The sequence below is a fragment of the Schistocerca cancellata genome, chromosome 1, assembly GCF_023864275.1.
Source record: "Schistocerca cancellata isolate TAMUIC-IGC-003103 chromosome 1, iqSchCanc2.1, whole genome shotgun sequence".
Lineage (NCBI taxonomy): Eukaryota > Metazoa > Arthropoda > Insecta > Orthoptera > Acrididae > Schistocerca > Schistocerca cancellata.
In genome coordinates, this window is record NC_064626.1 from 1,254,699,030 (window position 1) to 1,254,723,139 (window position 24,110).

Here is a 24,110-nt window from a genome sequence, read left to right on the forward strand (position 1 = left end):
CATGCTTCAGCCTAAGTTGAATTCTTATGTGGCATGATCACAAAAGCTTTCTCTTCTGTTAATAATTCACAACCAGTCACTAAATTTTCTTGTCCATACCAGTGTGTCTGTCTACTGAAAATGAAAAAACCTGTGTCCAGATTTCTTCCCAGCTACTTCAGCCTAGATCAGGAAGATTAAAATCCCATAACAAACAGCCACACTGTGCAGTGAGTGTATTGCAACTGCATCACAGAAAAAATGAGTTATTAATTTATGGTCGTCATTGCGCTCTCACCAAAATCACAAAATATATTTGGGACGGATTCTTTCACAGCTTTTGGATTTTAAATAATACACATTGTTAACATCATAACTAGCACAAAATATATTTGGGATAGATTCTTTCACAGCTTTTGGATTCCAAATAATACACATTGTCAACATCATAACTAGCACTCCTGGAAGAAAGGATATTGTGGAGACATGGCTTAGCCACAGCCTAAGAGTGTTTCCAGAATGAGATTTTTCACTCTGCTGTGGAGTGTACGCTGAAATGAAACTTCCTGGCAGATTAAAACTGTGTGCCGGATTGAGACAAGGTTCTGGCAGAATTGAAGCTGTGACGACAGGTCGTGAGTCAGATTGGGTAGCTCAGATGGTAGAGCACTCACCCATGAAAGGCAAAGGTCCCGGGTTTGAGTCTTGGTCCACCACACAGTTTTAATCTTCCAGGAAGTTTCAAGGAATATTTTACCTGTAGTCCTACTCCTACCTCCTAAGATGGTAATCAGCACCCTTCCCTCAATCTACAAAAATCCTAGTCTTGCCTTCTGCTACACTTACTATGAATCCCTTCCCTGGAGAAGATCCAGGTGCCAGATCTGTTTGACGCACCCACCCAGCATATTCTACTCCAATCCTGTGCAGGCCCATCTGTGAAAGCAGTCTTATCATATACTAGCTTCGCTGTAATTTCCACACAGCATTTTATGTGGACCTGATACCCCCCCCCCTCCCCCCAGCTTGAATGAACTGCCATCACCAAACTGTGGCCAAGGGCAGATCTGACTGCCTATTGGCAGAACATGCTGCTCAGCACAACATACTAAACTTCAGAAGCTGCTTCACAGCCTGTGCCATCTGTCTGTTTTCCCGCAACATCAGCTTCTCTGAATTATGTAAGTGGAAATTTTCCTTACAACCCATCATTTGATCTGTAATCCTCCTGACCTCAGTTTGTCTTGCATTCACTTGCACCCTTATCCCCACTTCATGCATTCTGCACTAACATCATCTTTTTTGCAGTCTCTATCCCCCTCTGTTACGTCTTACCTTCACAATACAATCCTCCACATCACTGCGTGCCACACACAATTTCCTCTGCCTGCATCAGAGCAAGCTCACTGATACAGCATTCCTGCCCTTTTCTGTTTTGGGGTAACAACAAGTGCCGGCACGAAGATCAAGATTATACAGCAGAGAGAGCTGTGAGACGACGTTAGCCAATAGCATGCTGACTAGGACGTCACCACAACATGAGCAGCATCTATATGAAGAGAATAAAAGTGTGTGCTGCCTAGCCTCGGCCGCACTAGAAGAAAGGACTAGAAGAGTTACACTAGTAGACCCAGACTAGAAGAGAGCACTAGAAGAGCTACAGTGATATTAACGATAGCAGTAACATATGAACTTGTGTGATTAACTTGCATGGACATTGTATGTAGTGAAGGACATTGATTATTTGCACGCCATTTGCTTGTGACCCAGAGTTAAGTATTGTCAATGCAATTACTGTAATAAACTCCATTAATATGATTTGCTTCTGTGTTGTTTAGCTATCTGAGAAAGCAGCATCTTAGGCACCCTGTAAGACATGAGTGGGCAGGATTCCACATTGGCGACGAGTTATCACAAGAAACCAGTGCCTGGTAGCCATGGAATTTTGTTGTTTTTCTGGCGCCTTAATTCTGTCTTGCCTTTACTTTGCAGGGGTGTTACTTGCTTCAACAGGCTCTTTTGCTAATCAGTGTTTTCAGGTGGGCGTTTCAGAAATTTTCTTCACTTTTGTGCTTCTTTTTCTTGCTTGCCTTGTCTGTTTCTTGCAATTGTCTGTTCCAACATGCCCTCCCCGCCTATCCCGCCCTCTGCTCAGGAGCCACAGCTGGAAGTGTTAGATGCAACACAGCAAACACAGATGTTTCAGTTCCAGATGCAGTAATTATCTATGTTGGTGCAGCAGCTACTGGCCAATGCTGAGCATCTGACGTAACAAGCACCTCTCAGCAACACCTGCAGCTATACCGCCTTTTTGACAGTTTTGTGAATAAGAAGAGGAATGGCTTGAGTGATTGCAACAATTTGAAGCACTCATACTTGCTCACAACATACCAGGTACTGTGGAACTTCCATATCTATTATCCACGGTAGGAAATGCAATGTTCTGATTAACTCAGAAGCTGTTTCTTAAAGCCACTCCGAGTGAACTTGCTTTTAAAAAGGTGGTAGAGTTGCTAACAAACTATCATGACCAACAAATGAATGTGGTAATAGCTAGGTATCAGTTCTTTAATTGCAAAAAATGGCCAGAATAAACTTTTCGTGAATGGGTAACAGGATATGATAAGGAAATGCATATTTAAATGTGTTTGTAGTGCTTTATATTCAGATGTTATGTTGCGTGATGTGATCGTGTACAGTGTACCTGATGTCAAACTCAGGGAACAGATTCTGAAACAGTCCTATCCTTCATTTCAGCAGGCAGTGCAACAACTAGATCAGTACTATTCAGGTGCCTTGTCAGCCGATAAATTTTAGCAGCCAGCCATTTGTTGGGTTGAGTCCCTTGTTTGCGATTGTCCGATACAGTGGCAGCTTGCACGAGCCATGCCAAGTAAACAATGCTCCACGCTGCATAAGCAATTCGCTAAACAGGTGGCTACAAAAGTGATCAGAATTAAGTCTTGCCCTCTGAGTTATTCACAGCATAAACGCCAAGACTGTCCCTCCCAACAAGCTCATTGTTACACTTGTGTTAGGAAAGGACATTTACAATCTGTATGTTTGCAGAGGAACAAACATAAGAATTTGGCCCACTCACAAAAATCTAGTCACAAGACCCCTGTCATTAATGCAGTACATTCAAAGTCTGCAACAAGCATTAGCAAACCTAGCAAGCGTGCAGTTTCTCCAGTGATACACCAGTCCAACAAACTTTTTGTTCATTTGCTTCTTTGTGGGAAATTTCAGTTGGACCTGGATGCCTTTGTCACGTTGCTAAATTGTCACACATATGACCTGTTAGGTTCACTATGCCTGTCCTAAAGTAGCACACAAATGACGGCTTATAATGGATAAGACATTCCCATTCTCGGACAATGTACATTGCCTGCTATGTATCGCTCACATACATGGACAGTGACTTTTATGGTGCTACAATCACACAATTGTGAGAACATAGTTGGTCTTGATTATTTGATTTATTTGGCTTTAACTTTCAGGACAATCTGTTGTCAGTGTCTGCATTCCATGCAAACGCCAGTGTCGCTAGCTTGCTAAAAGAGTTCCTGGAACTCTTTTCCAAAGGTTTAGGCAAGGCTAACAATTTTATTGCACATATTACTCTGAAAGACAATGCTCAGCCAAAACTTTTCTGGGCCAGAACTGTTCCCCTTGCATTAAGGGACAAAGTCTCTGATGAACTTGCAAGACAGTGGAGCTATTGCACCCATACAAGCTAGTCAAAGGGCAAGTCCATTGGTTTTCCTCCCCAAACCTTCAGGTCACATTTGACTCTGTGTTGACTTTAAGTCTGCCGTCAACCCACAAACTGTGATTGATACTTGCCCACTGCCATGCCCAGAGGATCTTATGGACAAATTACACGCTAGACGCTACTTTTCAAAAATTGATTTGCGCGATGCATATCTTCAAATATCGCTTCATGAAGAATCTCAAAAACTGTGTGTAATGAATACTCATTTTCGCTTGTTCAAATATTCACAATTGACTTTTGGCAGTGCTTCTGCACCTGCCATTTTCCAATGGTATTTGGAACAGCTGACTGTGAAAGTACCAAACTTTTCAAGCTATTTGGATGATATTGTCATAGCAGGTCATACACCTAAAGAACATATTGCAAATTTACATGTTTTGTTTCGTGTGTTGTCTGATGCAGGTCTAAAGCGTAGACTGGACAAGTGCGATTTTTTTAAACCTGAGTTGCAGTATCTTGGTCATGTCATAAACAGTCAAGGTGTACATTCTCTTCAGTCGCATTTGTTAGCCAAATGAGATTTGCCAGTTCCTCGCAATGTCACAGAATTGCAGTCCGTCTTAGGGAAAATGAACTATTATATTTGGTTCATACCAAATGCTGCGCAAATAGTGGCTCCATTGCATCACTTGCATTGCAAGAATGTCCCCTTTGTTTGGACAGATGGGTGCCAAGTAGCTTTTCAAAAACTTAAAGATGTATTGCTCAGTGATCGATGCTTAGTTCACTCTGATCCTGACAAACCAGTTATATTGGAAGTTGACACTTCCTCTTACAGAACTGGTGCAGTGCTTTTGCACAGAATTGGTAATAAAGAAAGGCCCATTGCTTTGGCATTGAAGGTGTTGTCCAAAGCATAGTGTAATTATTCACAAATTGAGAAAGAGGCTTTGGTTATTGTGTATGGTATCGCCAAATTCCACCACTATTTTTATGGCAGAAAATTCTACTTAGTAATGGATCACAAGCTTTTGCATTCCTTGTTTCATCTGATGAATTGGTTCAGATACAAACTGACCAAAAATTGCAAAGATGGGCTTTGTTTTTGTCTCAATACAGGTACGGGATTGTGTATCATATGACAGTTCAATGTGGTAATGTAGATGCACTTTCCCATTTTCTGATCGGTCCTGATACAGAATTTGATGCTTCTGCTGCATATTTTTGTCACATCAATGCTCAGGATTCCGAATCGCTTCAATCTTTACCGCTGAACTATAGAAAAACTGCACAGGCCACAGAAGCTGATTTGGATTTGAACATTTTGATCACATTCATTCTCACATCTTGGCCTCATTCCTTGCATAGCATACACAACTCTGTAGTGCACCAATACTTTGCACATCGGCATAGCCTCGCTGTATAGAAAGGCAAGATTCTTGTTCAAAATGACAATGGACAGTCATATGTTGATCCCTAAAGCATGGTGTAATGATTGGCAGTTATCTCTCAATATTAGTAAGTGTAACCTACTGCGAATAACAAAGCAAAAATCCCTATTCATATATACGAGTACAAATTAAATGTCCAGTCTTTGGAAGCGGGAACATCCATCAAGTATCTGGGTGTGACTATTCGAAATTATCTCAAATGGAACGATCAGCTTACACAAGTAATGGGTAAGGTGAACTCTAGATTTCAGTTTATTGGTAGAATCCTGAAGCGATGCAGTCCTTCAACAAAGGAAATTGCTTACAATACTTTAGCCAGTCGTAGAGTATTGTTCATCTGCATGGGACTCTTACCAGTTGGATCTGATTCAAGAGATTGAGAAGATCCAAAGAAGAGCAACAAGATTCGTGACTGGTTCATTTAGCCATTGCGAGAGCATTACAAATCTCATAGAAAGTTTGAAGTGGGACGTACTTGCAGATAGACGATGTGCTTAACGGAAGGGGCTGCTCACTAAATTCCAAAATCCGATCTTCACCGAGGATGTAGAGCATATATTATTACTACCAACTTTCATATCATGCTATGATCACCATTCAAAGATAAGGGAAATTAGAGCTCGTACTGAGGCATTCAGACAGTTGTTTTTCCCTTGTGCAATCCGCAAATGGAACAGGGGTGGGGAATATGACTTTGGCACGAATAGTGCCCTCAACCACACACTGCTTGGTGGCTAGCAGAATATATATGTAGGTGTAGATGTAGAAAGCTTTGCAAAAAGAAGTGTTGCAGTTACTTCACCAAGGACACTGGGGCACTGGGGGATTGTTCATACGAAAAAGTTAGCACATCGACACTGTACCTGGCAGTATATGGACACCCAAATAGAACAGATGATGTCACAGTGTCACGAATATGTGGAAATTGACTCTGCTCCACCATAGAAATTCTCTGCTTGGCCTAAGTTGCAATCACCGTGTTGGTTGATTGTGGTTGACTCATACAGCAAGTTTCCTTTTGCTGTGCCAATGAACTCAACAATGTCACATAGCACAATTCAGATGTTGTCCTCTATTTTTTCCTCAAAGGTTTACCTGAAGTAATAGTGTCAGACAACACCCTCATTTCATGTCAAATGAATGGTGAAGCAGAATGTTTTGTCAGAACCTTTAAGCAGCAGATGGCCAAACTTTGCTCTGCACACACCAGGGATCAAGCATTGCAACTCTTTCTCGCCTCCTATCATTTGCACCCATGAGATGGACTGTCGCCGGCGGAGTTGCTTCACGGCCGCCACCACCAGACACTGCCTCACCTGCTCCACCCTCCTCAGCATTAGGTGCCTACTTTGTGCTGCATGATATTGTCTTTTACATGGTTTTTAGTGGCAGCAGATGGGGGTGCGTTGTGAGATTGTCCGTCGACTTGGCACTTGCATGTATCTTATTTCAGGTCCAGATGACTTGCAGCGCCAACATCAAAATCAACTTCACCTCTGTCATGTGCACGACAATCTTCAGTGTCTCTTCCCCCAGATTCACAGATCCTGAGGACAGCACAGCCACAGCAGCTGTCAGAGGGTGTCATCAAGACACTGCAGGATGACCCCATAGAGGTGGGGCCTTTGCCTCTTCTCGTCCTACTGACGGAGCTGGACCCACTCACACCACAGCAGTCGTCACCTTCTTCATTTGGTTCATGGCCTCAGGAGGTGGACATGTACCCTTCTGGTCATTTTCTGGGGGACGTTTCTGCCAGAGTGAAGGCCGGATGGCAGGGTATGACTGGAATCTTGACATCCCCTGCAGCAACAGCTTCTGGTCCAGCACTGCACCCACAGTCCTGCCTCCCCCACCATTGTCGCACTCCGTCACTTTGGAGGGGGGAGGACTGTTCTGGCAAACAACAAGTGTGAGCACAGAGAACAAGAATGATACAGGAAAGAGGGCTGTGAGGACATCAGCCAATAGCACGCTGACTAGGACATCACCATGACAGGAGCTGCATCTATACAAAGAGAATAAAAGCAACTTGCTGCCTAGCCTTGCCTGCACTAGAAGAGACGCACTAGTAGACTCGGACTAGAAGAGAGCACTAGAAAAGCCACAGTGATATTAACAATAGCAGTGACATATGAACTTGTGTGATTAACTTGCATGGACATTGTATATAGCATAAAGACATTGATTATTTACATGTCACCATTTGCTTGTGACCCAAAATTAAGTATTGTCAATTCAGTTACTGTAATAAACTCCATTAATAGGATTTGCTTGTGTGTTGTTTAACTATCTGTGAAAGCAGCATCCTAGGCACCCTGTAATACACAAGTGGGCAGGATTCCACACATTCACCTGAGGTCTCTCCCTCCGAGCTGTTAGCCACCCTTCCACAGAACTTCCCTCCCATTCCCTAACTCCTTACTTATGAGATAATAACAACTGAAACAAACAACTGACTACAGAATTAATAATTTATTATAAATAGGGTTGTGTGACTTACAGAGTTAATGCTTTTTGGGAAATCCTTCAAAGCTTCATGGACAATGTGACACTTGATTGAAATATAAGACAGTAAAGGACAGAAAGAACTCTAAAGCTTTAAAAATATTAACTGTATGCTCTCGCCAGTCATGTAATGCTGTCATTTTAAAATGTTTTGTTTTAGGTGTGTAATAAGTTACTCCCAAGAGATGTGCCATTCAAATATGTATTGACATCTACATGTATACTCTGCAAACAGTGAAGTGTATGGAAAGCAGGAACAGGACTACAAATATTTAAAACACTTCAGTGTGTACTATAATATACATCTACATCAGTGCTCAGAAAACCATTGTGAAATGCATGACAGAGGGCACTTCCCACTGTAGCAGTTCTTATGGCTCCTTCCCACTTTCTTCACATGTGAGGTTTGGGAAGAATGATTGCACCTCTGTGCAAGTTATAATTAGTATGATCTTGTCCTGGTGATCCCTTTTGAGGTGATGCATAGTTGGTTATGGTATATTCTTAGGTTCATCATTTAAAGCTAGTTCTTGAAACTTTGTAAGTAGACCTTTTCAGGATACTTCACATTTATCTTGAAGCATTTGCTAGTTCAGTTTCATTAGCATCACCATGAAACTCTCTCATGTGTCAGTAATTTGTCCAATCTTATCTTTGTGGTCGCTATACGAGTGATGCATATTGTATATTCCAACATTTCTTGCTTAGTACTGGTTCTTGAAACTTTGGAAGTTTTTGATTATCAAGAAGCAAACAAAAATTAAAATAAAAAATTAATATGACACTTACTTGAGTCAGTAATAACTGGTCTGTAAATGACTTTATAACCTTGAATAACTCCTCCATGGTACTGTGTAGGTGGTGGTAACCACTTAACTTTCACACTCTTTGAAGACAATGGAGAGCATGTTACATTCTGAGGTGCAGCCTCTGGAACTGTAGAATGAGGCATATTGTACTAGTTTTTATTGTTCCAAGAATGGGAAGAAAGTCTGACATTTTTACCACACAGCTTTCAAAACATTTAAAAACACAGTAATAGCATAATCAAAGGGATAGAGTCTACACAGAGAGGCTGTGCCATGCTATTTAGCATTCCCACAGTGCCATGATGTACCACAATGCACCATATTTTCAGAAGTCAGTGTGTACAACAAGCAACTAAAATGAGGAAGCATCACAGCATGCAACTGGTGTTCAGATGAAATTGGTCATGTGACATCTATCACTTGCTGTGTGGTGTGATCTTGAGCACCAAATTTGTGAAAGCATTGTTAAAGGATTTGATTGCAGATAACTATTTGTGACAAGCAAGACTATAAATATGATTGCTGTGCTCTTAGGTTCTTGCCTAACACACCATCAGAAATCTTGACATATTCAGAAAAAAGGTCATATATTTGAGAGAAGAAAGAATATAAGTGTCATTGCTGGTTGTTTCACTCACAGCAATTTCATCTTTTGTTTTTTTAGTCACAATTGAGGAAACTAATTCCCAATAGAGTATGCTCTTCTATGTAAATAACATCAAATGCTGCAGAACATACTTCTGTTAGGTGAGTAAGATAGTCCCAGAGTGTGTTACAAACACATATATAATATATACAGGGCTATTACAAATGATTGAAGCGATTTCATAAATTCACTGTAGCTCCATTCATTGACATATGGTCACGGCACACTACAGATACGTAGAAAAACTCAAAGTTTTGTTCGGCTGAAGCCGCACTTCAGGTTTCTGCCGCCAGAGCGCTCGAGAGCGCAGTGAGACAAAATGGCGACAGGAGCCGAGAAAGCGTACATCGTGCTTGAAATGCACTCACATCAGTCAGTCATAACAATGCAACGACACTTCAGGATGAAGTTCAACAAAAATCCACCAACTGCTAACTCCATTTGGCGATGGTATGCGCAGTTTAAAGCTCCTGGATGCCTCTGTAAGGGGAAATCAACGGGTCGGCCTGCAGTGAGCGAAGAAACGGTTGAACGCATGCGGGCAAGTTTTACGCGTAGCCCGCAGAAGTCGACGAATAAAGCAAGCACGGAGCTAAACGTACCACAGCTGATGGTCAACAGGATGGTGCTCCACCGCACTTCCATCATGATGTTCGGCATTTCTTAAACAGGAGATAGGAAAACCGATGGATCGGTCGTGGTGGAGATCATGATCAGCAATTCATGTCATGGCCTCCACGCTCTCCCGACTTAACCCCATGCGATTTCTTTCTGTGGGGTTACATGAAATATTCAGTGTTTAAACCTCCTCTACCAAGAAACGTGCCAGAACTGCGAGCTCGCATCAACGATGCTTTCGAACTCATTGATGGGGACATGCTGCGCCAAGTGTGGGAGGAACTTGATTATCGGCTTGATGTCTGCCGAATCACTAAAGGGGCACATATCGAACATTTGAGAATGACTAAAAAAACTTTGAGTTTTTGTATGTGTGTGCAAAGCATTGTGAAAATATCTCAAATAATAAAGTTATTGTCGAGCTGTGAAATCGCTTCAATCATTTGTAATAACCCTGTATTGTCTCGTGGAATTTTGCACAGAGCACAACCTAATCATAGCTAACACTTGGTTCAAGAATCATAAAAGAAGATTGTATACATAGAAGAAGCCTGGAGATACTGACAGGTTTCAGATAGATTATATAATGGTAAGACAGAGATTTAGGAAACAGGTTTTAAATTGTAAGACATTTCCAGGGGCAGATGTGGACTCTGACCACAATCTATTGGTTATGAACTGTAGATTAAAACTGAAGAAACTGCAGAAAGGTGGGAATTTAAGGAGATGGGACCTGGATAAACTGACTAAACCAGAGGTTGTACAGTGTTTCAGGGAGAGCATAAGGGAACAATTGACAAGAATGGGGGAAATAAATACAGTAGAGGAAGATGGGTAGCTTTGTGAGATGAAGTAGTGAAGGCAGCAGAGGATCAAGTAGGAAAAAAGACGAGGGCTAGTAGAAATCCTTGGGTAACAGAAGAAATTTTGAATTTAATTGATGAAAGGAGAAAATATAAAAATGCAGTAAGTGAAGCAGGCAAAAAGAAATACAAATGTCTCAAAAACGAGATTGACAGGAAGTGCAAAATGGCTAAGCAGGGATGGCTAGAGGACAAATGTAAGGATGTAGAGGCTTATCTCACTAGGCGTAAGATAGATACTGCCTACAGGAAAATTAAAGAGACCTTTGGAGAAAAGAGATATACTTGTATGAATATCAAGAGCTCAGATGGAAACCCAGTTCTAAGCAAAGAAGCGAAAGCAGAAAGGTGGAAGGAGTATACAGAGGGTCTATACAAGGGTGATGTTCTTGAGGACAATTTTATGGAAATGGAAGAGGATGTAAATGAAGATGAAATGGGAGATATGATACTGCGTGAAGAGTTTGACAGAGCACTGAAAGACCTGAGTTGCAACAAAGCTCCAGGAGTAGACAACATTCCATTAGAACTACTGACAGCCTTGGAAGAGCCAGTCCTGGCAAAACTCTACCATTTGGTGAGCAAGATGTATGACACAAGCGAAATACCCTCAGACTTCAAGAAGAATATAATAATTCCAATCCCAAAGAAAACAGGTGTTGACAAATGTGAAAATTACCAAACTATCAGTTTAATAAGTCACGGCTGCAAAATACTAACACGAATTCTTTACAGATGAATGGAAAAACTAGTAGAAGCCAACCTTGGGGAAGATCAGTTTGGATTCCGTAGAAATATTGGAACATGTGAGGCAATACTGACCCTACGACTTATCTTAATTTAAGTGTCAGGAAGTCATTTCTGAAAATATTTGTATGGAGTGTAGCCATTAATGGATGTGAAACATGGACGATAAATAGTTTGAACAAGAAGAGAATAGAAGCTTTCGAAATGTGGCGCTACAGAAGAATGCTGAAGATTAGATGGGTAGATCACATAACTAATGAGGAAGTATTGAATAGGATTGGGAGAAGAGAAGTTTGTGGCGCAACTTGACCAGAAGAAGGGATCAGTTGGTAGGACATTTTCTGAGGCATCAAGGGATCACCAATTTAGTATTGGAGGGCAGCGTGGAGGGTAAAAATCGTAGAGGGAGACCAAGAGATGAATACACTGAGCAGATTTAGAAGGATGTAGGTTGCAGTAGGTACTGGGAGATGAAGAAGCTTGCACAGGATAGAGTGGCATGGACAGCTGCATCAAACCAGTCTCAGGACTGAAGACCACAACAACAACATTGTTTCAGTCACAAAACCGCAGTGGCCACATACAGTTTGCAATATTAGCATTCACCTTAGAGTCTCCTGTAGCTAATATGTTATTAACTAACATTTAATTATTACAGAACATATCTAAAGTGACGTGTTTGTTATAATTCTTCAATGTGCTGTTGCCCTGAAATGCCATTCTGCATAACACACAAGCTATAAAATGGAAACAACAAATTACAATTAATTAGGGCGTGAGGGGCATCATGTGATGGATTTGTTGTTTCAGTTGAATGCCAGCCTAAAGCATTTGTGGCTTCCTCAGTATAGTCACTCATCATTCTGCAGTTGTTTTCAAAGCGAAATAGTGTGGGTGCAAACTTTTAAGATAAGCAATTGCCAATTCTTTCTTTTTCTTTTTTGAAATCATACCTAACATTTGCACAGCATGTAACTGCATGCCAAAAAGCAATAAGACTGTGAATATATCTTATATAAAGTGGATACAGTTTAAAATTATTATGTGTTAGTAGTTTCTTACATTTGTGTTATACAACAGCAAGGAAAGAACTTTCATGTGTTTAACTTTATGTAAATTTATTATTTTACCCTATGTTTCATAATATCCGTATGCCCTATCATGTATCATGTGCCTTTATTTTGACTTCCAAAACCATGGCAGACGGTTGTTCAATTTGCTTTACTTTGAGATCACGATGTTGCCTCTCTGTAGAATTCTGTCTCTTTGAGAATAATGCATGCATGCACAAATAATTCTTAAACTGTCTAGATGATATTCATATATGCTAAACTGCAACATTATGTTGTCCGTGTTTCACTCATTAACTATAAAAATATATTTGTAAGGGCTAATACACATACAAACCAAATCTGACTTTGCACATTGCATCTAATATCACTAAAAGCTGCATGTTATATTTGGTTTTTCCAAAAATAAAAAAAAAAAAAGAATTACAGCACAGACATTAAAAAGAATAATTGTAACAAATTTTTGAGGTACTTAATCCACAAAACAGTCACTTGTTTCCCTTTATAGTCATATTGAAACTGTATTGGGCCAAATAATTATGACAAGATATAGTTTGTGTAACTGTAGAACATCTGGAAACTAATGTTAAAAAATAAAATTATTTTACTACTGTTCAAGTTCTAATCCACAAATTTGCAGAAATGTCATCAGTTCTCAATGAAATCAGTCTACAAATCAGAATGTGGTTAACACATAATAAACAATCCAGCATATGAATAGTTGCAACATTGTATGAGGATTAAGGAAGCATTGATGGAATATAATTCTCATGTCTATGCAATGAATTATTGGGTTGATGATAATGAAAAAGGAGATTATATTGAAGTATGAAGTAACTAAAGTTGTATGAGTGCTTTTTGCAAGTGGCATATCACTTGGCTAAATTCAGGCAGAAGGACTGAAGGGGACGGGAGAAGAGTGAAGGAAAAGGACTCGAGACATCTAGGAAAAGGGGTAGATTTCAGGAAAGTCACCCAGAACTGCGGGTCAGGGGAGACTTATCATACAGGATGAGAAGGAGTGAAAGTTCTTATGTAAAAATGGTGTTCCATGTCATATTAACCTAAAACTTTCTACAGTATGTGATTTTATAAATGAAAAGTACAATGTTGTAACCTCCTTCTTGCGTTGTGACAGTGAAAGGAGATGATTTTGGTCCATGTCCCACACTGTTGAAGGCTTGAACATAAATGTCATATTTTGTAAATTTCTTCAGCTGTTTCAGTCTTATCTCAGTATTTTGGAGCCCTCTAACCTGCAAATGAAATGGTTAATAAGTATCAAACACTGACTTAAATATTTGGGGTTTTCTTGCTTTTTAACTAAAAAATATACTAACCGAACTTGTATTTGTGTTGTTGCTATCAGAAAACGAAGCTCCATGAAGACTCCAGTGAACTGTGTATCCCACAATTTCACCATTCCATGTATCTGGTAGTGGTGGCTGTTAAAAATATCATGGCACTTATTTGGCTTCTAAGAAGAATATTTTATTACAAAGAATGCCTTAAGGTTTTAATTAAAAGAAACAACCAAAGTGATAAAAATACTTCTCAGAACATGAAAGGAGCAGACAGTTTACCAAAAGTACTGGAAACACATTCTTGAACTAATCATTCTCTTATGAATGAAAACACACACAACACTGGTGTAATATTCTACATCATTATTGTAGAATATTACACCAGTGCTGTGTGTGTTTTCATTCCTAATGAATGAAATATTCTACCAAGAACTGATGGAAAAGTCAATCAATGTAATAATTATCAGAAGAAAGTCATTCATTGAATGATTTTTCTTTGCCTTTCAGTTGTTTGTAACTGGTACTTTGTACAGTTTTTGTGCTATTGTAAACATATGGGCATGGCTCATAATGATCAGAGAATTTCATGTGTACAGTGGGGTAACATATAGAAGTGAATGTCACAATAAGATATGAATAATTTACACTTGTCCTTTCCATATGTTTCTAAACAATTCATGGGCTGTCTTTGGCATTTGGAAGTAAAATTTCATTATTGAAAAACAAGGGTTCCCATTTTTTTAATACTTAACAATGGTTAACAGTTACCATGAATCAGAAAGACAGTATAAGTTAGTGAACAATCAAGAATGCTCATTATCTTAATGAGGTTTATTGTATAACCAACATTGTCTTCCAATAGTGATTTTTCTTCATCTGCACTAAAACTGAATGTTTCTTGTAAGGAACACCCAAGGGCAGTCACACATCTCCATCAGACATCTCCACTCACACACAGAGCATACAGAAAGTTACTTAGAAGTCTTGAAATTATGAGACAAATATTAAGGATGACACTGATGTTGTCTGGTCAACATAAGTGTGTTTTGTGACAGAGGTGCTTGGAAACCGCATCCAAAATCTTGTGCAGCTTACACCACAGTGGAGTGCAGCTTGTTATTGAGGCTTGTGGGGATGGTGTGCCCAGCTACACTAAAAATGGCAATTTCTGCCCAGTGAGCTTATTTCAGTGTGTATAGCTATGTCACATGCTGTAATGTTACTTTTATTATGATGTAGGTTTTGGGCTACAGGATTATCTGAAAACAGCAACAGAAAAATTAAAATTATACATACCTTCCATGTTATAAGCAGTTCATCTGGACCAATGGTTTCTGCTCTCACATCCTGTGGAGGCCCAACTGGAGCTGAAGTTACACAAGTACTTATTGTTTTAGAACTAAGAGCAAATTTGAACACAAATATTTATTGTTCACTTAATATGCAATCTTTCAGGAAGTACAAAAGAAGACACAATTAAGAACTGAAAGATTTACCTTCTTCTTGTGTCTTAACAATCAGGGGTTCAGTGAAGATGCTGGCCTCAATAGTATTCATTGCAAGCATTCTTATGTGGTATGTGGTGGCAGGATGCAAATCACTTATTACAGCTGTTTTTATGGAATCTGATCTGAAAATTTAAAATATTTTTCAAAATGATGGACACAAGTTCAGTGTAAGTCTTACCTTAAATGATTAAATTCATGAATAGCAGGTAGAGAAAATAGCCCACAACCAACAGAAAGAGGTACAAATAATGAATTCTAATCATTGTTATAAAGAGACTGAAAATACCACTTCAGTTGTAAAGTTTTTTATTTATTTTTTCAGCTGTAAGGTTTTTTTATTTTTCAGTGCTTAGACCACTACCAGTTTTGGGCCCACCATGAGGTGTGATAATTCTGTGCTGTGACACCAAGTGCCACAGCGGAGAGTATAGGACACAGTGTACCACCAGCCAAGTCTTTATGTTACCAAGGAAACATGTATGAGCAAAATAGCAGTTTAATCTTAGTTTAATTCAGCAATGATAAAATAAAAATCAACTTACATTACTGTTTAAAGAAACAATAATAAAATACATTTTCTTTAGATTTCTTTGTTGCTGCGTAAAAGTGTTACCCCAAAATAATGATCCACTCAAAGCATTAAACAATGCAGTAGTATCAGATCCCAGCAAAACAATGCAGTAGTATCAGATCCCAGCCAAACACTTATTTGACTGCTAATTATCTAGCAGACAACTGTGTCACTGAGGGACTGTGAAGCTAATTTGGAATCTGGGTCATTTTCTTGCACGAATCATAAATTCGTTCTCATCTAGACTCTTGTTCATTTTATATTACCACTACTCACTTGGACATATCAATGCAACTTATCACAGTTTTAGCTGAAGCAATAATGAAGAAATAGATATTGGCTCACAATTCTCAATCAACATGGCCAACAGGCATTGCAAAGCATAGTCAGCTGGGCACGGCATAGCAGCAGCCAACACTGCATTATGCTACTGGAACTGAAGCATTTCTTCACTTGCCACCAGGGAAATATTTAGAATACATGCCTTAATCCCTAAATGAACATAGTCTGTAGCATTTAAATACTCAGCCATTCATGTACGAAAACATTCCCATCTCAGTATCACAGCCTACGCCACGTGACAGTGACACCTGGAGCGTCAACCTGGAATGCAGTATGGGGTCCACTATTTGACCACGGGTCAGGGCAGCCTGTCCCGAGTCGTGACACAGCCACCACTGGAGCAGAGAGCCACCCGCTTGATGGAGGGAGGTAATGACAGCCCCAGTGGTATTGTAATCTGGGCTGCTGCATTGTCATCACTGATGCAGTCAAAGATGTTGCTGACACCAGCATTCGAGTGACACCATGCTTGGCCTCATTCTTTGCACTGTCAACAATACCAGACATATATTGTTTTGCGTGAGAGCCAACTGGACACTCAATCAAGCACTTCCTCATGTACAATGGCTGAGGGCCAGAATAAATAAATAAAACTACTGCAGTCCTGACATCTCAGTTCACTCTCAGCAGGTGACAATCAAAGGGTTGTCTAACACACAGAACAGTCAAACAGCAATTACACAGACATGCAGGTACAAGGGGGCACAAGTTTAAAAGGGAAGTGCAGACTCCAATGTTCAGTGCTGATGAGCAAGTGCTTGTTTGAGATCATCACCGAAGTTCCCATATGAAGATAGAAACTAGCAAATTTTTCCCAAAGTATTGTGGACCCTACAAGATTGTGAGTATACCACACCGAAAAGCGGTATACCTTGTAGATCCCACAACAGACCAAGATAAAGATCTATATAACAGTGATATTCCCCTCAGGCGGACCTGCACTCTAAGCATGATTGACAGGGTGATACCTGTCAGGCCCCGAGTTAACTGTTCTATTATTTACACACCATTCAAACACACAAGCAAGCATGCACAGTAGTGTATGGGAGGGATTGGGGGGGGGGGGGGGGACACTGTCTGGCAGAGTGTGCAGGGACTAGAATGCCAGCATGTGCAGCATCAGGAGGTTGTTGGCAGGGAGATGGGGAAAAAAGGAGGAGTGGAGAAACATGGGCAGGCCTGCTGGCAGAGGGCATCAAACAAAGAGGGTGGGAGATGAGAATGGAGAGAAGTTGGTACGACAGAGAAGGTGGATACTGTTGGATGGAGGGTGTAGGGACAGTACTGCCACAGCTGAGGTGGGGGTAATTATGGAAGTAGACAATGTGTTATAAGGATAACTCCCATTTGCACAATTCAGAAAAGCTGGTGATGGATGTAGGATTCAGATGGCTCAGGTAGTGAAGCAGCCACTGAAATCAAGCATGTTATGTTCAGCTACATGTTGTGCCATAAGGTGTTCCACTTTGCTCTTGGCCACAGTTACGTGGTGGCCATTAATCCTGGTGGACAACTGGTTGGTAATCATACCAATATAAAAAGCAGTGCAATGAGTGAGTGACCTGTGACAGATCATTTCACCTTCCCACTAACAATAGCTTCTAGCTGGCACCTCACCAAGTGGCACATGTTACTTCCTTGTGTGGGTATTGCTGCCCCAGCTAGGCAAAAAAGTGGCCCCTGGAATGGCATCTGGGGACCTTCAAATGGCGCAGTGCAGGCAGTTTACGTTTACGTGTAGCCTTCATGCAGCATAGAACTGGAGCCAGCAGCTGTGCTTGGAGGATTGGATACATGGTGCGGATTGTCATGACATCTTTCCCAGGTCGTCACTCATTCTTCCTCAGCATCACTGCATGGAAGACAAAAGGTTTGGTTTACCTATGCCACATATTCCAATTTTTCAGTTCTGTGCACTGATTTCCTGCTTTGCAAGCCATTTGAGGAGATGTTTGTGTTTATATTCATTGAGTTATTACGTTCACTTTTGTTATTTGATTCTATGTGATTCTAGGACCAGTTTATTGACCTATCTGCTCTGTGTGGTTTCGAACTGACTTGTGCTAATCTGCTAGTCAGCGTTCTCTCTAAAAATCTTGCCATGGTTATGTTGTTATGGCTATGTAATGTGCCCAGCTTTCATGCATAATTATATCAGGGGTTCATGAATTACCTTATCCTGTGCAAGCCACTTCATATCTGAGTAACATCTGCAACCTATGTCCTTCTGAATCTGCTTAGTGTATTCATCTCTTGGTCTCCCTCTACAGTTTTTACCCTCCACACTGCCCTCCAGTACTAAAGTGGTGATCCCTTGATGCCTCAGAACGTGTCCTACAAACCGATCCCTTCTTCTAGTCAGATTGTACCACAAATTCCTCTTCTCCCTAATTCTATTCAGTACATCCTCATTAGTTACATGATCTACTCATCTAATCCTCAGCATTCTTCTGTAGCACTACATTTCAAATGCTTCTATTCTATTTCTGTCTAAACTATTTATTTATTCTTCTTGTTTCACTTCCATACATGGCTACACTCCACAAAATACTTTCAGAAAAGTCTTCCTGACACTTAAATCTATAGTCAATGTTAACAAATTTCTCTTCTTCGGAAATGCTTTCCTTGCCACTGCAAGCCTACATTTTATATCCTCTCTACTTTGACCATCATCAGTTCTTTTGCTGCCCAAATAACAAAACGCATCTACTACTTTAAGTGTCTCATTTCCTAATCTAATTCCCTCAGCATCGCCTGATTTAATTCAACAATATTGTCAAAAGCTTTCTCTAAGTCTATAAATGCTAGAAATGCAGGTTTGCCTTTCCTTAATCTATCTTCTAAGATAAGTCATAGGGTCAGTATTGCCCCGTGTGTTCCAACATTTCTACAGAATCCAAACTGATCTTCCCCGAGGTCAGCTTCTACCAGATTTTCCATTTGTCTGTAAAGAATTCATGTTAGTATTTTGCAGCCATGATATATTAAACTGACAGTTCGACAATTTTCATACCTATTGGCAACTGCTTTCCTTGGAATTGGAATTACTATATCATTCTTGAAGTCTAAAGGTATTTCACCTGTCTCATACATCTTGCTCACCAGATGGTACAGTTTTGTCATGGCTGGTTCTCCCAGTGACATCAGTAGTTCTAATGGAATGTTGTCTACTCCTGGGGGCTTTTTTTGACTTATGTCTCTCAGAGCTCCACCAAATTCTTCCTGCAGTATCATTTCTCCTATTTCATCTTCATCTACATCCTCTTCCATATCCATAACACTGCCCTCAAGTACATCGCCCTTGTATAGATCCTCTATATACTACTTCCACCTTTCTGCTTTCCCTTCTTAGCTTAGGACTGGTTTTCCGTCTGAGCTCTTTATATTCATACTTCTTTAATTTTTCTGTAAGCAGTATCTATCTTACTCCTAGTGATATATGCCTTTACATCCTTACATTTGTCCTCTAGCCATCCTTGCTTAGCCATTTTGCAGTTCCTGTCAGCCTCATTTTTGAGACATTTGTATTCCTTCTCTCCTGCTTTGTTTACTGCATTTTTATATTTTCCCCTTTCATCAACTAAATACAATATCTCTTCTGTTACCCAAGGATTTCTACTAGCTCTCATCTTTTTACCTTCCTGATCCTCTGCTGCCTTCACTATTTCATCTCTCAAAGTTACCCAGTCTACTTCTACTGTATTTCTTTCCCAAGTAAGACCTTAGTGAGATGTTATTTATATTTCTTTCTGGAAAAATTTACAGCTCCCTTTGGGTCGTTCTCTTTTTACACCATAATTTTTTTTTTTTTTAGAGAAGCTCATTTTCTATGGCGCATAACCCTATTGGAAAGGTTCTATAAGTGCAATCATGGTTAAACAAGAACTTTCACTTATAGTATGATTCAGTGATAAATTTAATATTCGGTGTTTGTTAACAGACCCTACTAAGTTGGCGGGAGAGCGGCGTTCCATGTCGCTGGCTTCTCGCCGCGTGGGCCTGGCTTGCTTGTAACTGTGTATGGCTCACAAGCATTTCCTAACACAGCTTGCTATGTGTTTGCAGTTGTATGTGCTTTCTGTCTGTGCTCAGGTTGAGTAGTTTATGTTATCTGACCTCCAACCGAGCGAGGTGGCGCAGTGGTTAGACACTGGACTTGCATTCGGGAGGACAACGGTTCAATCCCACGTCCGGCCATCCTGATTTAGGTTTTGTGTGATTTCCCTAAATCGCTCCAGGCAAATGCCGGGATGGTTCCTTTCAAAGGGCATGGCCAACTTCCTTCCCCGTCCTTCCCTAATCCGATGAGACCGATGACCTCGCTGTCTGGTCCCCTTCCCCAAAACAACCAACCAATCTGACCTCCACTGTAAATGGAATTTTGCTGTTGGCCAAGAGGCCTTTGATTAACTGACTTCACACAGGGAATTTTCCTTGTAATGTTATTACCCTGTTTAATACATACCGGTATTGTAATGGTGTTCTAAATTTAATAGGCTATTTTCCTAAGTTAAAAATATGTTTTAGATTGTTGTTATTCAAAGTGATCATAACACTCAAATCAGATTTACAGTCAGTACCTATTTTCTTTCCAAGTTCTTTTTCTCTTACCTTCTGCTATCATCAATCTTTTGTTTCTGATTTTCTTAATTTTTTTATTGACCAAATGGGATCAAATTCCAATCTCAACTGATCTTTTCTTTCTCTTTAGATTCTGATGATTCAATTATTCTCTGGTTTCATTGCCTTGGAATCTTCCATATTTTAATATCTCCTTTATTAAGACATTTTTTCTTTTATGCCTTTCTAAATCCTTATTGTTGTTTTGATTCAGGTGATTGTTGAGTTTCTTACCCACTGATATTTTAATAGTTGTTTGATTAATCTTGTCCTACTTACCCAGTCCCCAAAAGAGAAACACTATGTTACTATTGAGTTGTATTCTGTAGTCCGAGGCCGTCGCGGCCATTAGTGTGAATGTTTGGGCATCTTCGCGGTTGTGTGTGTAAATGTGTGTACTTCCACTAGAGAAAGAATAGGAGCTTGAAAGCTAGAGTAAATACTCTTTTCTGTTGCATGTTTTTGTGTGCCATGCATCAGTGAGCTACATGTGAGAAGTTGTTAGTTGCCTTTCCTTTACGTATGTTATAACTAAAATAGAATTATTGAATTTATTGCAAGGCTACGATTTACTGATAGTGAGGAGAATACTTAAATATCACACGGAAGAAACAGTGGGCTGCAGTGTAATAATCATAATTACAAACACTGCTTACATACAAAGAATACGAATTCCAACAGATGAACTTTACCAGCAGTTGTGAATTATTCTTCATGAGCTTCAGTGATGTATGAATGCCATTAATACTCACTTCTTACTTGTAAAATCAGTTCCTGAGGCTGGGACAGAAATGTTGACAGTTCCAGAGTGTTGCCAATCACTAATAAGACTAGTTCCTCTCTTGTATTGTATTAGATAACTTGTTAAGGCACTATGGCCATCAAATGGAGGTTGCCATGACAAGCGAATAGATCTGCTGTTAACCTCTGTCACTTCCACATCAAGTGGAGGATCAGGTGGTTCTGAAAACATTTATAGTGACAAAATAATTTAATTGTGGACATCATAAATATGAAAACAGAGCTATTGCAGCAAGCAATCAAAAAATGTTTGAGAACCAGAACTAAAGAAGTAAAGGAGAAGTTCATAAATGTAATAGGAACAAAATGTTAATGGTAACAATAACAATGATCATCATAATAATAACAGTAATAATAACCACTGGAGCAACATGAACAGATGAGAAAAAAGCTGGAAGAGTAATGAAAAGAAAGGAAACAATATGGAAATCAGACAAACTGGAGCTCTTACATATCACAGTTGGTGAAAATGATGATTAAAAATAAAGTACTTTTAGGGTTTTACAATAAAATTAAGAACTTTCATTGAAGAACAATGAAAATGTTCTTGACTATCATGCAAGTTGCAACTCATTATTAAGTAATTAGCTAAAAATGTTAAACATATATCATACAGGTTTTCACAGACTTGAAAAATCTGCCTGATCTGATCTATAAGCAGGATAGTCAAACTTATGGACAGTCCTTTCTTCTCATTCTACTACCAGTTATCCACTGAGAAGGACTGATCTAATCCAAATACACCAACCCCACTTCAAACAGCTCTTGGCGTAATTCAGGCACATTGAGAGGAAATTGAAACCATAAAATATCTTTAAGGAAGGGATGTAGTGGAGGTCTAAAAATCCCTTAATAGTAATAAATAAAACACACAAGCAGTGGTGGCTCACTTACAGGCACGGCGAATTTTCATTTTATATTATGGATAACATTTAATATAATGGCGAAAAGTAAAAGTTAAATCCTTTTGTGTGTGTGTGTGTGTGTGTGTGTGTGTGTGTGTGTGTTCTCCTGCTGCTGCTTGGTGAGTAGTTTTATCTATCCATTTACATCATTTAATATAACAGGTTCATCTTACTTTAATTCTTTCTTTATATTTGCGCAATACAGTATATAATCCTTAATGTCAGTAGTCATCTCTCAGTTTATGAAAGAGAGAGAAAAATCTTTGTATGGCACTGTTTGCTTCACAGTTCCAGTGGCATAGAGTTTGGCAGTTGTGTATGTGTGCACACAGGAAGCTGCAGACAAGGCTGAGAAGGAGAGAGAGCACTGTCACCCCCACAGTGCCAAGCCTGGCATGCAGATTCCCCTCCATATATATATATATATGTTGTGCTTAAAATCCTTGCATCATATTCTTGAATGTGATGAAGCATAGAACTGGATTATTGTCCTACTCCCAGTTATTCTGTTTCACTGATTTTTTCCAGTTCTGTTACTTTACAGCTGTTACTCAACTGCTTCAGTTTTCATAGCTGTCTCTTCGTGGGAAAGTCACAGTTAAGGAAAGCTGTCATTCAGCACATGATATTAGAACAATTCAGCCAGAACAAACAACAAGAAAAATATTCATGGCTTTAATTCTGAATGATACCAATGGAAAAACTGGCTTTGCGGCTGTGAAGTAAAAAAAATGCATTATTTTACTTTCTGTATTTGTTGTTTGGATGTGATGTATGGTGCCTAAAAGATGGTTTTCTGAATATAAACAAAATGAAATAAAAAACTGAAAAATGTGAGGAATCGAAGAAGCACACTGATAATGTAGTTTCACTGTCACTTTTAGGAACCACAAGTATAATGAAAAACATTGTGAGACATACACTTTCAATCAATGAGTATGATTTAAAAGTTGAAAAGAACTGTGAAATAATGTCAAAAATAATGGACTGCATTTTCTTTCATGGAAACTTTGACACTCCCTTAGATGGACATAATGGGAAAGACAATTTAGTAAATCTAGTAGTATTTAGAGGGTTACTAAATTCTGTGCCTAAATTAAGTTCAGAGTTGAAGAATCACTGAGTAACCATTTGAGTCTTCAATGGTGTTTTCAAGACCGTTCAGAATGAGACACTTCACTGCCTGCTACCATTACACCATGAAGGGATAAGAATGGAAATTAGCTTCTTTGTTCGGCTCATGACACAATACATTCAGATGGTCCCTGTTCTATGGTGCATAATCAAAGTAGAAATATTTGAACAGTTTTAGGCATTCTTTATTCCACAAACTCAAACTGCAGATGGTATATCAGACTGTATTTCAGGCCATAATGTAAATGGTTAGATAAAAAAATCTACTCCCCACATGGTGCCAGGGGAACGCACACACAAAAGGAGTTTAACTTTCACAAGCTTTCGGAGCCAGTGCCTCCTTCTGGCAGAAGAGTTGAAGAGGAAGGAATAGGGGTGAAGGAAAGTGACTGGAGAGGTTTAGGGGAAGAGGTACAACTCAGAAAAGTCATCCAGAAACCCGGATAAGGGGAGACTTTTCGGATGGGATGAGAAGGAAAGACTGACTGATCAGCAGCACAGCGTACGGTTATGTAGCAC

The 24,110-nt window shown here is 39.6% G+C and overlaps 1 protein-coding gene across 1 annotated transcript in view; it reads right to left on the minus strand.

Moving 5' to 3' along the window:
* Positions 1-24,110, minus strand: part of LOC126143911 (Down syndrome cell adhesion molecule-like protein Dscam2) — a 493,502-nt gene that overhangs the window by 147,057 nt on the left and 322,335 nt on the right. The window contains exons 13-18 of the mRNA XM_049915460.1: positions 21,504-21,714; positions 15,207-15,340; positions 15,007-15,077; positions 13,747-13,851; positions 13,524-13,662; positions 8,443-8,589 (exon numbers count right to left, since the gene is read on the minus strand). Of these exons, the coding sequence (XP_049771417.1) occupies positions 8,443-8,589; positions 13,524-13,662; positions 13,747-13,851; positions 15,007-15,077; positions 15,207-15,340; positions 21,504-21,714 (807 nt within the window). The remainder of the gene's footprint in view (positions 1-8,442; positions 8,590-13,523; positions 13,663-13,746; positions 13,852-15,006; positions 15,078-15,206; positions 15,341-21,503; positions 21,715-24,110) is intronic.